At 36.1% G+C, this 19942-nt stretch overlaps 1 protein-coding gene across 2 annotated transcripts in view; it reads right to left on the reverse strand.

The window, feature by feature from the left end:
* The window catches only part of SLC2A13 (solute carrier family 2 member 13), a 482259-nt gene that overhangs the window by 143519 nt on the left and 318798 nt on the right, over positions 1-19942 (reverse strand). For both annotated transcript variants that reach the window (XM_043446759.1, XM_043446760.1), the window contains exons 5-6: positions 19029-19192; positions 10876-10996 (exon numbers count right to left, since the gene is read on the reverse strand). In XM_043446759.1, the coding sequence (XP_043302694.1) occupies positions 10876-10996; positions 19029-19192 (285 nt within the window). The remainder of the gene's footprint in view (positions 1-10875; positions 10997-19028; positions 19193-19942) is intronic.

The following is a 19942-nucleotide window of genomic DNA, read 5'->3' on the forward strand; positions in this document are numbered from 1 at the left end:
TGGGGTCACAAAGAGTCGGACGTGACTGAACTGAACTGAACTGACTGAACTCACCAGGCCTGAAGAGTGGTTTACAAAGTACTACAAGGGATTTTTTTGAAAACCTTGAATTAGCTGAGTTAGGCATCACATTGACAGAGAAATTTTTTACTGAATTTCAAATCAGTTTATGTAATTATTGCAGTTACATAGGAAAAATGTAAATCAACACCATAGTCATGCACACATCAGTTTCAGGATTTTGTTAAATCACTAAACAAATACATTGTATAAGACATGATGGTTGCTAGATATAGAGGGAAGAAAGTAGAGAGGAAATAAAGAAAAACAAAGCAAAGCAAAAAAAGTGAAAAAAAAAAAAAAACCCACCAAAATCATAAAATATAATTCCTCCTTTCAAGTAACAAATTTCCATTTGGGAACACAAGCCACAAAAGCTGGGCAGTTGAGCAACATTAACTTGTAAATAACATTACAAGTCATTCCAGTCACCGGTACCTGACAAGAGCCTTTCCCTTCATTTCAGGTCTCAATTTAGGCCCCAAAGTGTGCTCTCCTCCATCCCCACCTTACTGCCCAGGGTGATCTCTGTAGAACACAAATCTGATAACAATATTCTTAGTAACGTCACATAATTTTTTTTAACAAATGAGAGCATCCAAAATCCTTATAACCTCTACATACGACTTCTTATAATTTAAATTCTGAGTGGAATTATAGGCAGCACCCCATTTCTGAACATTTCTCTGAAATTCAACAGCTGAAAGCATGAGAGGTATCTGTGAAAGAACTACCACCCCAGAGCCTTCCCTGGGGAATACCCGCTGCCACAGATGCTTGGAAAGCCCCAGTTCTTCCAACTCCTGAATGAGTCTGTGACAGACACCTTGAGCAGACACTGGCAAGGCTGGTGGGGGCTGGGGAGTCTCTACGCTCCTCAGCCTCCACCGCAGAGATTACCATGGGCAGGGTCTTGGCTGTTCTTTTCTACAAACTCAGGTGACTCCCGGCAGAGCTCTCCACATGCCTACCTGTCTACTAACAGCAGAGGATGGGAGGGTGACTGGGCCAGGCCCTGGGAACTGACACTCACTGGTGATGCTCATCTTGACTGGCAAGTGAGTCCCTCTGCTTGGAAAAGAAAGGGAGAGGGACAGCAGAGAGTTGTATACCGTCTGAGTTGGAGGACTGATACAGCTCTGCTAAGCCCAACATAAGCACTTTTAAGAACCCTCAGGAACCACCCTGCCTCCATGGGTTAAGCCGTTTCTCTTTCTGCTGGAACCCTCACAACAGAAATTAATACTATCATTCCTCAGAGCATCTCCAAAAAACTAGCGTATGAGACACACAGTTCATCAAAGCAGAAAATATGAATTCTGTGAAACCAGAAGTATCTGAAATCAGAGTATCTGAAACCAGAAGATAACTATACTTTTAGTTGGTAGACAATAGTAAGCTTCCTCCTGTTTCTGCACACACGTTATTCTCTCTGTCCTGGATATAAGGGCCTGCCTTTACTTCTGCCTCATCTTGTGACTGGTACTCCTTTCCCCAGTAGTATCAAACTTTATAAAAATTCCTGAAAAGCAAATCTATTTCACATCTGTGTCTTTGCTCTCATGCCCTTGGAGGCTTCTCTACTTTTATTGGTCTGAGACACTCCTACTCACTCCTACTCATCCTTGAAAAATTAGATCAAGCTCACTCCTACATGAGGGGTTCTTAATATAGAGCTTTAAAATGCAGATAAGAAAAAGAAATTATATATGTAATTCATTAACCTTTAACTGAAATTTAGCATTTCCTTCAATTGTGAAATTAGGCAGTAAACCACTGAGAACAATAGAAATCACATACATTTTTATATCCTACTATAGTAGTTGCAGAAATTTCAAAATACCATTTACATTCACCATGGTTTTGAAACAATGGCATTAGCTCTGCATTAGATCTGTTATTTAATATATTAATAAAGAAGTACATGGATTACTATATAGTAAGTTTATTTGGAAAATAACTTGGCACACATATTTCAATATTACTGATTTTCTTTGAACTGCTATGTAATTTATTGCATGCAGTTAACAGCATGACTCTAAGGGATCCAGAATAATGTATGGTTAAGAGCTCTCACGTGTGAAGCCTTCTGTGACAGCTCTGGGAGAGGTGATGTCACAGCCAGGCATGCTGATACATATATCAACTTTTATCATACTGCTTTGCAATTATTTATTGGTATCTTTCTCCCTCCTAGCTGTAAGCTCCATGTGGAGAAAGCTTTCTTTTACTCCCTTTAATCTTAATATTCCCTGACCGACTGATCTCAAAAATGTTTCTGAAATGAATAAACTTATTACAAATGTGTACACATATTGTCCTAAAGTGCTGTATTCCTTGATTTGCTAAACTGTATAGAGTTATACAAGAATAAATTTCTGCTTCTCTGCTTCTAAAACCAGTTTGTTTAGAACACATGATATCATTTTTTCTAGTCTTCTAATTTATTCACCATATAGTATTAGCTGCTCTTGGCGACACCCCCGGGTCCGACTCTTTGCAACCCCCTGGACTGTATAGCCCATCTGGTTTCTCTGTGTCCATGGAATTTCCCAGGCAAGAATACCGGAGTGGGTAGCCCTATTCACCATATAACGCAGATGTTAATAGTCCTAGAGGCATGTGTCATACTATTTTATTTTGTAATTGAGTTACTTATATTAGGAAAACTTTCTCTTGGTACTACAACCACATAACAATCTAAAAACTTCATGGACACATTACCTGAACAAAGGCTTGCTGTATGCCTCGACATCTTCATGTCTATGCTGTGTGTCTGCCAGTATAGCTGCAAGAGGTATTACTGATCACACTGCAGAAATAAAGGTGATGCATTTGGAAGAAAATTTTCTAAACTATCACCGCTCTAGTAGCAACAAAGTGTTGCCAAAATTTCTAGCACATATATCCAAATTCTATAATAAAAATTATACTAAAAATCTTCCTTTAGCCAGTATCATCTACCTTCTTTTGAAACCATCTATCCACACATTCACTCACCTAGCCACCCAGTCACCTACAATAATAGTTTCCAAAGTTACACTCACTGATGAGATTGAATTAATCAGGTTGCTATACTTGGTTTAAAAAAATTAAATTAAATTAAAAGGTTGGTCCAGAGCAATAGACATTTTTCAACCTCAGGGAAAACATTAGGAGCTATGTAACATGCTTTCACAACATGATGGAAAAATACCTCCATTCAACAAATATTAAATATAACATTTAATATTTAAGTGTTAATACCTAAATGATTTTCATCATTTTTCAGTATCATGATTTACAAGAAGGTGATCTTGAGCTTATTTATTTAGAGAACAGTTAAGTTTTTTATAAATATTATCTAGTACTTATTTTATCTGTAGTTTTCTTGGCCTTTATTATAAGGAAATATACCAGAGGTTATGACTATGGTCTACTACTGTCAGAGTACTGGATAATGTATTCCCTTTTAAAATATAGGACAAAATGGGGATAATATTCTAGAGTGGACTGACTTGAAATGTGAACAGAATTCCAGGTTAATTTTATTTATTCATTGTAATGATCAGAGCTCTAGAATAAGAATAAAAATCCTTGTAAGTCTGAGACACATGTTTTCCCCTTTACTTTTTTCCCCTTCACTTCAGACCTAAATGGATAAATGCAAAAGAGCTTTTTTCAAAAGTCTTTTGAGTTCAAGAGGGAGGAAAAATGACATTTCAAATAAAAGTGTAAGTGACAGTAAATACTGTTCTTTTTACAGGACTGCTGAAATTAACTAGAAAGCAAGGGAAAGGCTCTTCTGATTTGCATCCTTGAAACTGTGTTCTAAGAAGTGAGCTACAGCGAGATTTTATAGACCCAGACTCCTGGTCCCTGAGTACTATCCTAACCACGTGCAGAGTATTTGTTCTTGTATGTCATCCATCTGATTATCCAGCCTGTTACACTGTTACACTGTTTGGTGCCCACAGCCCCAAAATCTCTTGAGTCTCCACTACCACTGTCAAGGTTGCATTATTTCTTGCCTAGGCTTTCAATTTCTTTCATCTGATCTCCACTCATCACCCTTTGTCCTTCCCTAATCAATTCTCCTAAGCAGCAAGAGTGATCTTTTAGAAACACAAGTCTGATTAAGTCATTCTATTCAATCTTTTAAGGCTACTCAGTATTCTACAGTGATGTCTAAAATTCTCATGGCTTTTGAGGGTCCCAGTATGGTCTGTCACTGACCTGCCATCCAGTCTATTTTTGTACTGTTTTCTTGCTGATGGGTAAGTTCCTTGAAGAAGCCATACTCCTTGATTAGAGCCTGTACACATATGTTCCCTCTTCCTGGAATGCTCTTCTCCCAGTGTTTGCAATCCTAAAATAAAAAAGCCTTGTTTTTTGTCTTTAAGGCTTCCCAAGAAGCACTTCATGATTGTGGAAAACAAATAAGATTTAAGTAGGGGATCTTGCCATTGTGGCAGCTTTGCCACAATTTTCGGCCTTGACCGAAAATACAGGCTTCAAGGTAAAAAGGTCATGAAGAACTCAATGACTATGTCCCATAAGTGGCTAACTTCCTCCAAGAATCTATTCCATCATCCATCTATCCAGATGTCAAATTCCGTATTGGGTATTTAAGTGCTAGCAAAAGACAAGTGCAATTATTTGGAGATACAGATATATGATAAGGTTCTATTGGCTTTTTGTTTCAAATCTCATTTTCCTTTTCTACCAATTTAATTACAATTATTTTTATCTGAAATAAGTGTGGATATTATTCAACAGATATAGCATATTTTCTACTATAGTTTTATTTAATATTAACCTCAAGGCCTATTAAGCTGTATCATCAGACCAAAAAATTAAAACATGCAAATTTTAAGGGAAATCAGTAGGTTTTAGAAAATAAAAGTCAACCAACAATAAGTCTCATTCACAGTATAACACTACATTCATTGTTAAGTTGCTAAAATTACTGGAAACAAACACGTTATCACTCAGCAATATGCCAAATGCTGAAAAAAATAGGGGCTAATAGGGTTTCTATACATCTCTAAGGTCACATGAAAGTTTTAGGATTGAATCTAACAGTCTCAGTGCTAATGCCAATGACATGTGCTCAATCACTCAAGGTTGGCTAATGGAGAAAAAAAATGAAGTGAATGCAAAATTATTTTTATTGGAAATGAACTTTGAAGACATTAATTATTATTAGTAATTATTATGCCAAACTAATTATAGTTAGTTAGGCATAATACAGTTTATCAAAACTAGTGTCACAAACATAGGGAGATCTATAGATGAAGGAATACTATGTCAACTTAGATGTCTGGAAACTTCATTTAGAGAGAGAAACATGAAAATGTTACTCTACAGAAAAAGAGCCACATTATTTTTGTACTCTTCATTTAATAATGTTCAAGAAGGAAAAAAAGGAATCAAAGAAAGCTGGCAGTTAAGCAGTTAAAAAAAAAAAAAAAAGAAAGAAACTGAAGTGGTTTATTATGGAAGATGTACTTGAATCACTTACTCTCCACCGTCCTGGTGAGGCAGATCTGTGGGGGTGAGGAATATACCTTCTCAGATAGAACTGGACATGAAACAATGGACTGGTTCAAAATTGGGAAAGGAGTATGGCAAGGCAGTATATTGTCACCCTGCTTATTTAACTTACATGCAGAGTATATCATGCAAAGTGCTGGGCTGGATGAAGCAGAAGCTGAATCTAGATTGCTGGGAAAAATATCAATAACCTCAGATATGCAGATAACATCACCCTTATGGCAGAAAGTGAAGAGGAACTAAAAAGCCTCTTGATGAAGGTGAAAGAGGAGAGTGAAAAAGCTGTCTTAAAACTCAACATTCAAAAGACAAAGATCATGGAATCCATTCCATCACTTCATGGCAAATAGACGGGGAAACAATGGAAACAGTGAGAGACTTTAGTTTTTGGGGCTTCAAAATCACTGCAGATGGTGACTGCAGCCATGAAATTAAAAGACACTTGCTCCTTGGAATAAAAGCTATGACCAACCTAAAGAGCATATTAAAAAGCAGAGACATTACTTTGCTGACAAAGGTCCATCTAATCAAAGCTATGGTTTTTCCAGTAGTCATGTATAGATGTGAGAGTTGGACTAGAAAGAAGGCTGAGTGCCGAATAATTGATGCTTTTGAGCTATTGTGTTGGACAAGACTCTTGTGAGTCCCTTGGCTTGCAAGGAGATCAAACCAGTCAATCCTAAAGGAAATCGACCCTGAATATTCATTGGAAGGACTGATGCTGAAGCTGAAGCTCCAATACTTTGGACACCTGATAAGAGCCAACTCATTAAAAAAAGACCCCGAGGCTAGGAAAGATTGAAGGCCTGAGGAGAAGGGGAGGACAGAGGATGAGATGGTTAGATGGCATCACTGACTCAATGGATATGAGTTTGAGCAAAGCTCTGGGAGATGATGAAGGACAAGGAAGCCTGGTGCGCTGCAGTCCATGGAGTCACAAAGACTTGGTCACGACTGAGAGAATGAACGACAACAGATGGTTCGAGGTAAGAGTCTCAGTTGAAAAATACTGATAGGAAAAAGAGCTGTGGATCAGAAGCACAGTCCTTCTTGTGAATTTCTCCTTTAAGTACCCCAACTGACTTCTATGATCGATTCTACCCGGTTGCTGATAGTTAATCAATTCCCTATTTTTGACTCCTGTTGATTTTTCTCTTAGATTTATCTAGAATCTATTTACCTGTTTATCCTGAGCGTCACCACCATAGTCCAGGCAACTACTAATCTCTTTCATAGGCAGTTTTAATAATTAGTCTCCTCATATCAACATGTGCCCTCTGTGCCCCAGAGACAAAGTTGAGAATAGAAAATTTGGTCAAGTCACTACCCTGCTTAAAACTCTTCTTCAAACAATGGGAAAGACTTCTACTCAAAATCATAATCTCATATTTTATTATAGGCTTTATTAATGACAACATATTTATGTTTGTCATTTTTGGATGCTTTATTTATTGGGTGCTTATTATGTGCTGAGAACTGCTTTAGGTGCTTTCTCTATATTAACTCATCCTTATATAATCCTATGACTATGTGCTCCAAAATATTTTTTAAATGCATGCATGCATGCATGCATGAATGAATGAGCGGCAATGTGAACGAAAGCCCTAGGGTGAGAGTATCTGCAATTCTACAGCTGTATACTTTAAGAAATATCTGTTTACTTCGAGGGTTTTCTGACAGTGATTTGAATACACTGAGATCATGTGCTGTATGCTGCGCTCAGCGGCTTCAGTCATGTCTGACTCTTTGCGACCCCATGGACTGTAGCCCGCCAGGTTCCTCTGTCCATGGGATTCCCCAGGCAAGAATACTGGAGGGTTGCCATGCCTTCCTCCAGGGGATCTTCCCGATCCTGGGATCAAAACTGGGTCTCCTGCATTGGCAGCCAGGTTCTTTATCTCTGAGCCACTGGGGGAAGCCCCTACTGAGATAATAAAAAGTCAAAGATTTCAGGGAAGTGTTATGCAGGAAAGGTCTGAATCCTCAAACTTGGATAGCTCTTATAAGAAATATGCTTATTAGTAATTTAAGAGCATGGAACTAAAAGCCATATTTGGTGTAAGCATGTATATTCTTATATAGATAAATGATTAAGATGATACCCCCAACTGGAGTTATTTCTCCTAAGCCTTAGTTGGCGCTCTGTGACTGTACGCAATTTTAACTGCAGAAAGTAGATCTGAAAGATGTTGTTTAATACATTTGATTCAGAAAATCAAACCAGGACTTGGAAAGAATATCATCAATTAAAAATTCTAAAAAGCATAAGTTCTTATCAGAAATTATTTAAGGTAGTCAATGTCTTGAGTCCAAAGTTATTAGTGCATCCCAATCTACCATGTTTGTGGTTCTAACCTACTTAGTGATGCCACACAATCAACACTTTTTGAATTAAAATAAAGAATAACCATTGTTCTTGAACCATTCACTTCCATAAATCTTCTACTCTAGTCTAGTAGAGTCAAGTCAGAGGGCATTACATACCCATCATAATAGATTTCTTCAAGTAGAAGTGCTGAGTCAAGCGGTCTATGCATTTAACCTTTACTGGGCAAAAGTATATCAATTTTCAAAATGAAGAAAAATTTACACTCCCACCAATAATATACAGTGTTCTTAAGATTAAACCATCTCTCCCTTTAAATCTGTTTTCTTTGCTCAGTTTTCCTAAACAGATCATTTCAAGAGGAAAGTATACCACCTATATTTATTTACTGCATGAGTATTACTCATTCTAAAGTCATGCAAACATGACTGTTTCATTTTTATCTTCTTTTTAATTTTTTTTCCAGTCTTATTGAGAGGCTATTGGCATAAAGATTAGCATAGTTTAAGGTTTACAGTATTATTTGACTTATATACATTGTGAAATGATTACCACAACGTTTAGTGAACATCCATCATCTCTTATATATATAAAATTAAAGAAACAAATCATTTTTGTAATGAGAACTCAGGATTTACTCTCTTAATAACCTTCATGTATGTTGTATACTGTATTTTTCATATTTATTGTAAAGAAATGGGAAATGTGTGTAGATACTTTTAACAACAACAAAATCAGTAAGGGGTCTGCAGATATATTTTATATAGTCATTCAGACTATACATGCATACTATAACTACTGTCAACTGCTCACAAAACCTAATATGTTTCTCTTAAATAAACTACACGAGAAAGTGCTTTGCATATTCAGTGACTTCTAGAAGACATATAAAATTTGGTTCTGTTTTTAAAAACTTATCACTTTGTGATATGAACAATATTAGATTGTACACTTCTCTCACTCCACTACAATTTTGTCTTAAATTGGTAGGTGAAAGAAAATGTTTTATTGTCACCTACCTATATTGATAGGTAGATGATAATAATTTAGATGGATTGGTAGATTAATAGATTGATGACCACAAATTGCCATGCAATGAAATATACTACAGCAGTAAATATTTTTATTGAAATTTTAAAAGTTGATATCAGGAAAGCTATTTAATTATGAAAATCATTAAAAACTTAGTTTTCTGTATCAGAACTTCATAAAATTTTTTTATTCATATTCTCTGGCTGAATTTCTGCCTTTAGGTGATCTGACAGTATATCAATCTTATTCTCAATCTAAATTGCTGCATCTAAATCAGACATCAAATCTAAAAAGTATTCTATGTTTCTCAAACAATAGTAGTTTTCTAATAATTTGTTAGAGGTAACTGAGCTAAAAACACTGTACTTAAAATATCTTTCAAGAGAAACAAAAGTAGAGCATGCAGAATTCTAGCAATGGTCTACCATCTTTCTAGCAGTTGAGGTCAGATATCCAAAGAAAATAAAAATCTCTGTATACAGAAAGAGTCTATGTTAAGGTTAACTTCTTTTTTATTTATTTATTTTTTTTATTGGTTAACTTCTTTTAAGACACCTTTAAATATTCCTTAGAACATAAAGACTGTTAAAAAATAGTAAAGTGATAAACAAATACAACATTCATTACCAAAGGCAAGTGAATATCACAATTTGCAACCAGAAAGACATAATTACATATGTCTTCCTCACTGTTGTAATAAGAAGGCACCATAAATTCTGTTAAATGAGAAGCTCCAAGTGATCCCAAGTGGAATTAAGTGTATCAATGTAATGTTTTAATTTCATATAGGAGTACCTGACTTAATAAATGATTTACCCTTTGAATTGAGACTTATATCTGATTAGTTGAGGCTGAAGGAATATAATTTTCTGTTTTTAAAGCTATTTGATCAATATATTTTAAAGGGGTTGCTAGCCTTTCCAGCCACTGAAATGAAGTAAAAAAAAATTGAAACACTTTGTTGTTTGTTGTTGTTTAGTCACTAAGTCATGTCTGACTCTTTTGTGACCCCGTGGCCGATAGCCTGCCAGGCTCCCCTATCCATGGGATTTCTCAGACAAGAATACTGGATGTGGTTGCCATTTCCTTCTTTAGGGGATCTTCCCGACCCAGGGATTGAACCCACGTCTCCTGCATTGGCAGGCATGTTCCTTACCACGGAGCCACCTGAGAAGCCCTAAAAGGGAAGCACAACCACGAAGGAATGTGGAACTCTACTGATAAAATTTATTAATTGACCTGTTCAGTCATTCAATTTTTAATTAATTCAATTGTGCATTCTTCAGTCCATCTGTTAGCTGATGTATCCATTCATCCATTTCTCTATCTATTAATCTATCACATAGGGTGTATATGGCTAAACTTAACAAGTTATTAAACCTGAAGCTGACAATTAAAACACTCTTCCAGCACTTTTTCTCACTTTCTATTGCTCTTCAAGAACCCTACTAATGAGAGGAAAAATTATTTTCTGCTTAAATGAATGAGGAGATACTTGTGGAACATGGTGAAGATTAATTGATAGAATATCCAAATGATAATAAACTATATCAGACATGTACATCATGGAAACTGATAGAATATCCAGATAATAAGTGTATCAGATATGTACATCATGGAAAAGCTTAATTACGGATGAAAGTTCATTTCACTTAGAATGTAGATGTCACTGAGTCATATATGATATAAAATAGCTTCTCAGTATTCCTGCTTAGATTCTGTATCAATATATGCTTCCAATTTCCAGAGAAGTATCATCAAAATTGTGTCTAATAACACACTTTTCCTGAAGCATGCATTTCCACCATTAAGTCTGGATGCCTAGCAAGCTCTTACTCATCTCTCATATTTTAGGAAAGTTATAAGTAAACAAAGAAGTTACCAGAATTAGGTTAATGAAGGGGACCATTATAAAATCTCACCTGTATCTTGTGCAAGTAGTGTTCTGACCTAAAGGAGATATTGGCTTAAAAGTGATGGGTGGAGAAACCTGGGCTGATAGCAGAAATCCCAAAGCAAGAATAATGAGGGCTACAGTGGTACCTAAAAAAAAAAAAGTTTTACATCAGAGAAGAGTTGACAACATTCTTTCAAAGCAGACTGGGTTTAGCAAGATATCTCTCTGAAAAAAATAACTTGATCTATCTTCATTGGATTAAAAAAAAGATCCTCATACATAAGTATTGTCATGCATAAGTATTGGCATTAAAAACTCACTAGCACGTTCACTGTGAGAAATGACAAGAGTGAAATTCAAATCAAATACATTTGTGAGCCAAGCACTGGTAATAACTTTCTAAACAAACACCATTTAGGATTGCTGACAGTCTCAAAAAGAATTAATATAACTGACATTATTGAGTGCCTAACATGTCAGGAAGTACAAAAGGCAACAGATTTATATCAAATGCTCCTTTCATTACCAAGAAAATTGTTCTAATGTTATTCGATCATCTAGGACCCAAATGGTAGTAATAGTTCATTCATTCCATCATGTCCTACTCTTTGCGACCCCATGGACCGCAACAAGCCAGGCCTCCCTGTCCATCACCAATTCCCTGAGTTTGCTCAAACTCATGTCCATCGTCTCAGTGATGCTATCCAGACATCTCATCCTCTGGCGTCCCCTTCTCCTCTTGCCCTCAATCTTTCTCACCGTCAGGGTCTTTTCCAGTGAGTCAGTTCTTTGCATCAGGTGACCAAAGTATTGGAGCTTCAGCATCAGACCTTTCAATGAATAGTCAGGGCTGATTTCCTTTAGGATTGATTGGCTGGATCTCCTTGCAGTCCAAGGGACTCTCAAGAGTCTTCTCCAATACCATAGTTAAAAAGCGTCAGTTCTTCGGTACATAGCTTTCTTTATGGTCCAACTCTCACATCCATACGTTACAACTGGAAAAACCATATCTTTGACTAGACGGACTTTCGTTGGCAAAGTAATGTCAGCAAAGTACGATCCAAATAATAAACTAAAAAGTAACAAACTAAATATTTCAAAAACAGGTGAAAGAGAATTTCTCACAAAAAGGAGTAACATTTTGTAAAGATTTAAAAATCCCAGAAATGACATAACACATACATTCAATTCTTTTTCCTGTTGGCACTTGGAAGTGGAATATTTGTCTTTGATTTTAGGGTACAGAATGTGATTTTATATAAAATGACTTAAAAAGATATAACATATATATATATATATATATAAGTATATATATAAATATATATATATAAAATCAGTTAAGGATATATATATATACACACACACACATGTATCACTTAAAAAGCTCATTTTTGAGTCCTTTAGAGAAATACTGACAGGAAACAAGAAAGTTCTCAAATTTCTGACAATTGATCCAGCCATTGTGAGGATAAAAAAAAGGTTATGGGAAGAAAGAAGAAAATATGGATGCATTTGTTTGTATAATTTACTTGAACGAGGCAATATGTTTAAAATATGGAACTCAGGGTAGTTATTTACGTAGCAGTAAAGTTTCTATTAGATAAATGAGAAAGTTATTTAAGAATGATGAAATGTATTTTTCAAATGGATAAAAAAACAACTTTGGGAAGCACTGTTAAAGTGGAACTGGATTACATAATAGTTGAATGTGTTTAATATAGAGGTGATATGTCAAGTTAGATACTGTGGTTAAGTTCTCACCCTGCTGTTTCTTGACTCCATGATCTTGGACAATGCACATAACCTTTCCAACATTCAATTTTGTCTGTTGTAAAATGGGGCTTAGTGGTAACATTCATCTTGCAGAATTGCAGTGAATTTTTTTAAATATCACAATACATCTGAAAGATTTTTAGAAAGCTAAAAATGTTAACTATTGTACTATAATTATTAAATACAGCAGCGGCAGTATACTTTCAAAATCTAGAAGAAAGTTGAGAAGGAGGGAGATGGCTTGAAGAAAAGATCAGAAGCCTATTTTACCACACCAGGCTGAAGAGTCATGAATATACAATCACAGTTCATTTTCCCCTTGTTGGCTTAAAATTCAAACTAGAACTAGAACTAGAACTAGTTTGAGGTATTATTTTCTCAAAAGACTACCAATTCCTGAATTGGGAAACAAAAAACAAGTCTTTCTCTCAAAAAGAGAAAAGATATACTGGGCATGTAAATAAAAGTCATCCCTCTCGCCTCAAACAAAGCAAAAGAAGCCACAAGTTTTACTGTTAATCTGTCTATCAAAGAAGCTGGGCCCTAAGTATCTTCCAAAATTACCTCCACAGAATATTATCATGGGACAGGTAAGATTTGCTTCAATCAGGAAATGTTGATATTTTAGGATGCGAAGGAAACATGGCACTCTTCTTTCATAGCACTACTTAAAATAACTGGTCTCTGTGATAAACTGTAAACTCTAAGATAGTATACCTAATGCATATTAACATATATTCAATTCTAGTGCCTGGCATAGAGCAGATCTCACAGTACTACAGATTTTGGCAATGCTGACTATTTTCTAAGAAAATAACAAAACATATTATGACTATTCAGTTGGGGTCGTGGGTTAGTATGGAAGAAATATCCCAGATGAGAGTTCTGCAGTATAGATATTATATCTCTTGGATCCATCTCAAAAAAGTCCAACCAACTTGCAAAATTTGGGAAAAAGACCATTTTGGACATACAAAATTCTTAGTTGAAGGTTTACGCTTCTTAAACACAAATCTATTTTGACCTACTATGGATGGCAATATTTTAAAAGTCAGTATCATACCTTTATTATAGTCTTGTTTCTCAATCCTGGCTTCCTATTGAAAATGCAACTGTTTAGAATGTACCTCAACCTCTGAATCAGTCTCCATAAAATGGGGATCAGATAATATGATTTCATAGGTGATTGTGATAGCCAACAACAGAGTAAAAACTCTTATCTTATGAGATGATAAACTCCTTAAGGGAAGGGAAATGTGTCTTAAATGACTTAATTTATGGAGTAAATTTTAAAATGGTCATCTCGTCCTATCATATGTTCATGTCTCTTTAAGGCTTAAAACTACCTGAACTACCTATTTCCTTTCCCTTAACAAATCACAGCTGCTTTATCAGTGACTCAGTGGCATTTAAAGTTGTTATAGTTTTCAATGGTTCAATGGTTGTCAATGGACTCAATGGTTCATTGAGTCCAATGCAGGAAGGCCTTGTATGAAAGGATCTCCAGTGTAATGGGCAGTTTGGGCACATTCTTTATATTATAAGAAAAGAGTCCCTCCTTAGCCAACCATACTGTTGCATTTTGGAATTCTGATATCATTTTCCTAATAAAAATGTTCTCCATAGGAGGTAGTGTGCTGGATAAATAGAATCCTTGAAAAATACCTGATGAAGTAAGTTATCTTAACTATCTGATACAAGGGCCTGTATTATTAGTAAATAAAAAAAAAAAAACAAAACTTCCTTACCCAAGGCTCAAACAGAACACACTTTCTGTGCTTAAATATTACCTACAGATGCTCCAGACTTCATCTTCAGAGATTCCAATTTAGCAGAGTGGGGGTTGGGCCCCCAAGAATTCACAATTTAAAGTATCCTTGGTAATTCTGATGAAGACGACCTGTGAGTGATGTTTTAGGGAATACTCCACTACCAAAATATCTGGCAGAAAATAACACAGTGTTTCTGGCTTTCTGATTTATAAGCAACAAAATTGCATAGATCTAAGCCTTCCTCTATTAAAAGGATCAAGAGGCTGTTATTAACTTGGTAATATTTACAAGAAAGACCAGTTCTCTTAGCAAGGTTTGAAAATATTAAGTCAGAATACCACAAAATGTCCTACATTTAAAATTATTCATGGACTATATATTTTATATTTCTTTGTATAAAGAGTTTCTTTGTCCTGGTCTAGCTGAATACAGTTTATAGTAATTTTTAAAGAACAAGTACCTATTCAAAAGGTTATTTTGATTTTTTCTTTTTTTACTAAATTTCACTCAATATAAAAAAAAATCAATAAAACACAAAATAGGGAATAAAACTGAATGAAAGATTTAAAAATTCCAGGCTAATTTAAGAAATTTTAAATAGAACAGTGTTCTAATACTAGCACTGATAGAATATTAAATATATTATGATTTATTTTATTAGGTGAAAAATGGTGAAGAAAATCAAAATAGTTTCTTTAAAAATGTTATTATTTATTTACTTATAAATTTTGATTGGAGTATAGTTGCTTTGTGGCTTCCCTGGTGGTTCAGATGGAAAGAAGCTGCCTGTTGATGCGGGAGACAAGGGTTCAGTCTCTGGGTTGGCAAGATCCCCTGGAGAAGGAAATGGCAAACGATTCCAGTATTCTGGACTGGGAAATCCCATGCAAAGAGGGACCCGGTGGGCTACAATCCACAGGGTCACAAAGAGTTGGACATGACTTAGTGACTAAACAACAACAACAATAGTTGCTTTACAATCCTGTAACATTAGTTTCTGCTGTACCACAAAGTGAGTCAGCCACATGTATACATATGTCCCCTCTTTTTTGGATTTCCTTCCCATTTAGGTAACCACACAGCACGAGTAGTGTGCTACATAAAGAGAAAAAAAAAAAAAAAACTAAGTAAATAAATTCTTAAAAATATTTTAGTTGCTCAGTCTTTAAAAAGTACTACAAATAAACTGTATTTAGCTAGACCCAAAGAAACTCTATACAAAGAAATCCAAAATATATAACCTATGAATAATTTAAAGGTAGCACATTCTGTGGTGTCCTGACTTTTAATATTTTCAAAGCTTGCTAAGAGAACTGATCTTTCTTGTAATACTACAAATTTAATGACAATCTCTTCATTCGGCAGAAAAGAAAACTGCCTCCAGGTTGCTCATAAAGGCAGTGCCTGGAAACTCTTAGTCTTTCCCCCCAAGTCTTTTTTTTTTTCCAAGTTCCCTGATAGTTCAGTTGGTAAAGAATCTGCCTGCAATGCAGGAGACCACAGTTAGATTCCTGGGTTGGGAAGATCCCCTGGAGAAGGGAAAAGCTACCCACTCCAATATTCTGGCCTGGAGAACTCCATGGACTGTATAGTCCACGGGGTAGCAAAGAGCTGGACACGACTGAGCGACTTTCACTTCACTTTGCTTTCTCTTAATAGTCAGTGATGGGCTCTGGAAATCCCCGGGGAAGAGGACTTACATGGAGGGGTGAAACATGACATCCAGACGAGGAGTTCAGGAACGCTCCTGGATTATGGTTAAAACAACAAAACATCACTCTTTGGCAGTAACAATACTGTGATAGCAAAATTCTTTGAGCATTTTACTGTGTGTCAGGTACTGTTTGAAATGCTATCTATACATGTGTAAATGTGTTTAGTCTTTACTATAAACCTATGAAGTAAGGACTATAATTAATTCCTGTTCATAGATGAGAAAATAGAACCTTGTTCAATGTCACAAAATTCAAACCCAGCCTGGCTCTGTATCTATAATGACTCAAAATCCTGGAATACAACAAATGAAGGGACACAGGCAGCTAGAAAAACTATTTTCCCCATCTCAAAACCAGCGTTTTTCTGAAAAATCTCAAAAGCCAAATCCCATATTTAAGACCCAAAATTCTATTTAAAAAATAGACCTCTTAAGGCAGCAGTATACTAAGGCCCTGTCAAAAAGAAAGTGTGCCCACTAAAAAAATTTTAAAGCAGCTATTACCACTTCTAAGAGTTTACCTGAACCTCAGGAGTCAGCAAATCCAATTTTCAACCCACTGCAGGAGTCTGTCTTTAGCACATCACTGCCTGATGGCCATCTATCCTTCTGTTAAGAGCTTATGACCCTAATGAGGCAGCCAATTTATTGTTGCATAGGTCTGATTATTAGGAATATTTTCCTTATATTAAGTAAAAAATCTATGTCCTCATAACATCTACCATCTACAAGAATAAGAAATCTATTTGGGGTCTCTGTAGTCTTTTTCTCCAGGCCTGGACAATTCTGCTTCCTTGAATAGGTTGCAAATGTATGGCTTTTAACCTTCCGTTGTCCCTCACCTTTCCTCACTTATCCTCCTGCTTCATTGTACCCTTCCTGTATACACTGGCTGTTGCAATTACCTTTGCCTTTTAATCAATCTTCCCCCTGCCTTCCCCTCAGTTCTGATACTGTAGTTCAACTTACATTATTCAGCTCAAAGCTTCCACTCAAGGCAAACACAGAGGGTGGATGCATTCTATTCTTCCTTCTGGAGTTAAGGGTGAGAGGGAGTATGTATTCTCGAAAACTGAGTATGAAACCCTAAATGCATTTTCTCATCAAAATTTGGGACAAGTGACTTGAAGCAGTTCTACTGGATGAATGCTTTAGTTATATTTAGTTAAAATAGAATTTAATTAATGCTGGCCTGGAAACTTTATATTTTAATGGAAAAATGTATTCTTACTCTAACTAAACTTACAAAGAAATAATTAAAAATAGCTAATTGATAAGTAGAAATCTGCTTGTATATTTTAAAAGATTAGAAAATTCTTTGATACAAACATGTGAAGACAGTGTCAGAGAAGGGTGTCATTTTGGCAAGTGAAAAAGCCCTTGCATTAGAGAAATAATAAATAAAATGGACAAGATTTAAGACAAAAGATACTTCAAAGTGAGAAGGGTTTTCTTATTATCACAGAAAACATACCAAATCAATCAGAATTTACCCTAGGATTTAGGCCTTGTTCAAACACAAAAAAGAGTCTCTCCCAACTTTGTGAAGAAATTATATGGTTCCAATGTTCCACTGTTGAAAGAACTTTGGGAAAAAAAAAAAAAAAAGCTCCAAATTTATTTTCGTATTACCCCAAACTTAAAAAAATATATATGTTAGAACTTTGCTTTTTATTTTGTACCTTTGAGTAAAACTTAAAATAACAGCAAAATGCTACCCACAGTAGGCTCTAATTGTTACTACAATTCTAATTTCTAGTTACATAGCATAAGTTTTTATTTAAAATTTTTTTTCAGAAAAATTCTATTCAGTTCAGTTCAGTCACTCAGTTGTGTCTGACTCTTTGTCACTCCATGGACTGCAGCATGCCAGGCTTTCCTGTCTATCACCAACTCCTGCAGCCTACTCAAACTCACATCCATTGAGTCAGTGATGCCATCCAACCATCTCATCCTCTGTCGTCGCCTTCTCCTTCCGCCCTCAATCTTTCCCAGCATCCGGGTCTTTTCAAATGAGTTAGTTCTTTGCAAGAGGTGGCCAAAATATTGGAGTTTCAGCTCAGCATCAGTCCTTCCAATAAATATTCAGGACTGAACATTCAGGACTTTAGGATGGACTGGATCTCCTTGCAGTCCAAGGGACTCTCAAGAGTCTTCTCCAACACCACAGTTCAAAAGCCTCAATTCTTCGGTGCTCAGCTTTCTTTATAGTCCAACTCTCACATCCACACGTGACTACTACCACACATCTAGCTTTGACTAGACGGACCTTTGTTGGCAAAGTAATGTCTCTGCTTTTTAATATGCTGCCTAGGTTGGTCATAACTTTTCTTCCAAGGAGCAAGCATCTTTTAATATCATGGCTGCAGTCACCATCTGCAGTGATTTTGGAGCCCCAAAAATAAAGTCTGTCACTGTTTCCATTGTTCCCCATCTATTTCCCATGAGGTGATGGGACCAGAGGCCATGATCTTAGTTTTCTGAATGTTGAGTTTTAAGCCAACTTTTTCACTCTCCTCTTCCACTCTCACCAAGAGGCTCTTTAGTTCTTCGCTTTCTGCTGTAAGTGTCAGATTGTCTGCATATCTGAGGTTATTGATATTTCTCCTGGCAATCTTGATTCCAGCTTGTGCTTCATCCAGCCTGACATTTCGCATGATGTACTTTGCATATAAGTTAAATAAGCAGGGTGACCATATACAGGCTTGACATACTCCTTTCCTGATTTGGAACCAGTCTGTTGTTCCATGTCCAGTTCTAACTATTGCTCCTTGACCTCTATTATAACTCAATTCTATGAATAGAAAAACCCTATTATATGGCTACAAAAATTATATCAGAAGTGGTAATGGTATTGTATTTTAAAAGATTAATTTGTCATCATTAGAGAAGTTTATAACTGAATTCTTCAACACCTACCTGCTAAACTACCAAATGTGAGTTTCCTGCGGCCCACTTTCTCAACAAGCCAGACACCCACGAGTGTGAAAATGAAATTTGTGAAGGCTGTAACGGAAGCCAGCCATATTGCAAGTCTATCATCTTCGACACCAGACATCTGCAGAATGGTTGCACTGTAGTACCTGTGAGGCAAGAATAAAACAGTTGTTGCTGTTAGTCATTCAAAGAAACACAGTTATTCATATAGAAAAGTATCTATCTGACTAAAACATACCTGGAAGAAATGAAAAATAATATCATGTTAACATGGAAATCATGCAAACCATTTAAAGGATCGCAATACAGTGACTATGTCCAGATGAAAGTTATAACTTTGTATCGTTAAGAAGAGATACTCAAGCAAGTGAATAGAGGGCTAAGACCTTTAAAAGTTACATGCACTCCACACCTCGGGACAGTGACAGCTGTAGTTTCACTAAAACTATCAAGAAGAAGCTCCAAATACATGTAATCAATCAGCAGTCACTGGACACTGTAAATGTATGTACTTAAAAGAACAAAGAGAACTGCTACATATCTTAATCTTAAAGAAAGTAAAAATCCTGTACAAGAATTTCTTGAAAGACACAAGAAGAAAGAATATATCAAGTTATCTGGCATCCAGTAAGTGGTAAAGAATCTGCCTGCAAGGCAGGAGACAGGAGAGATGCAGGCTTGATCCCTGGGTTGGGAAGAGCCCCTAAAGTAGGAAATGGCAACCCACTCCAGTATTCTTGCCTGGGAAATCTCATGGACAGAGGAGCCCAGCAGGCTACGTCCATGGGTTTGCAAAGAGTGAGACATGATTGAGCACATGGCTGATTGGTATACTAAGGAGATGAGAAACTTACAGGATATATACAAAAAGAATGCCTTTCTGGTTCCTAAAAAGG

The sequence above is a fragment of the Cervus canadensis genome, chromosome 25 (genome assembly GCF_019320065.1).
Source record: "Cervus canadensis isolate Bull #8, Minnesota chromosome 25, ASM1932006v1, whole genome shotgun sequence".
Taxonomy (NCBI): domain Eukaryota; kingdom Metazoa; phylum Chordata; class Mammalia; order Artiodactyla; family Cervidae; genus Cervus; species Cervus canadensis.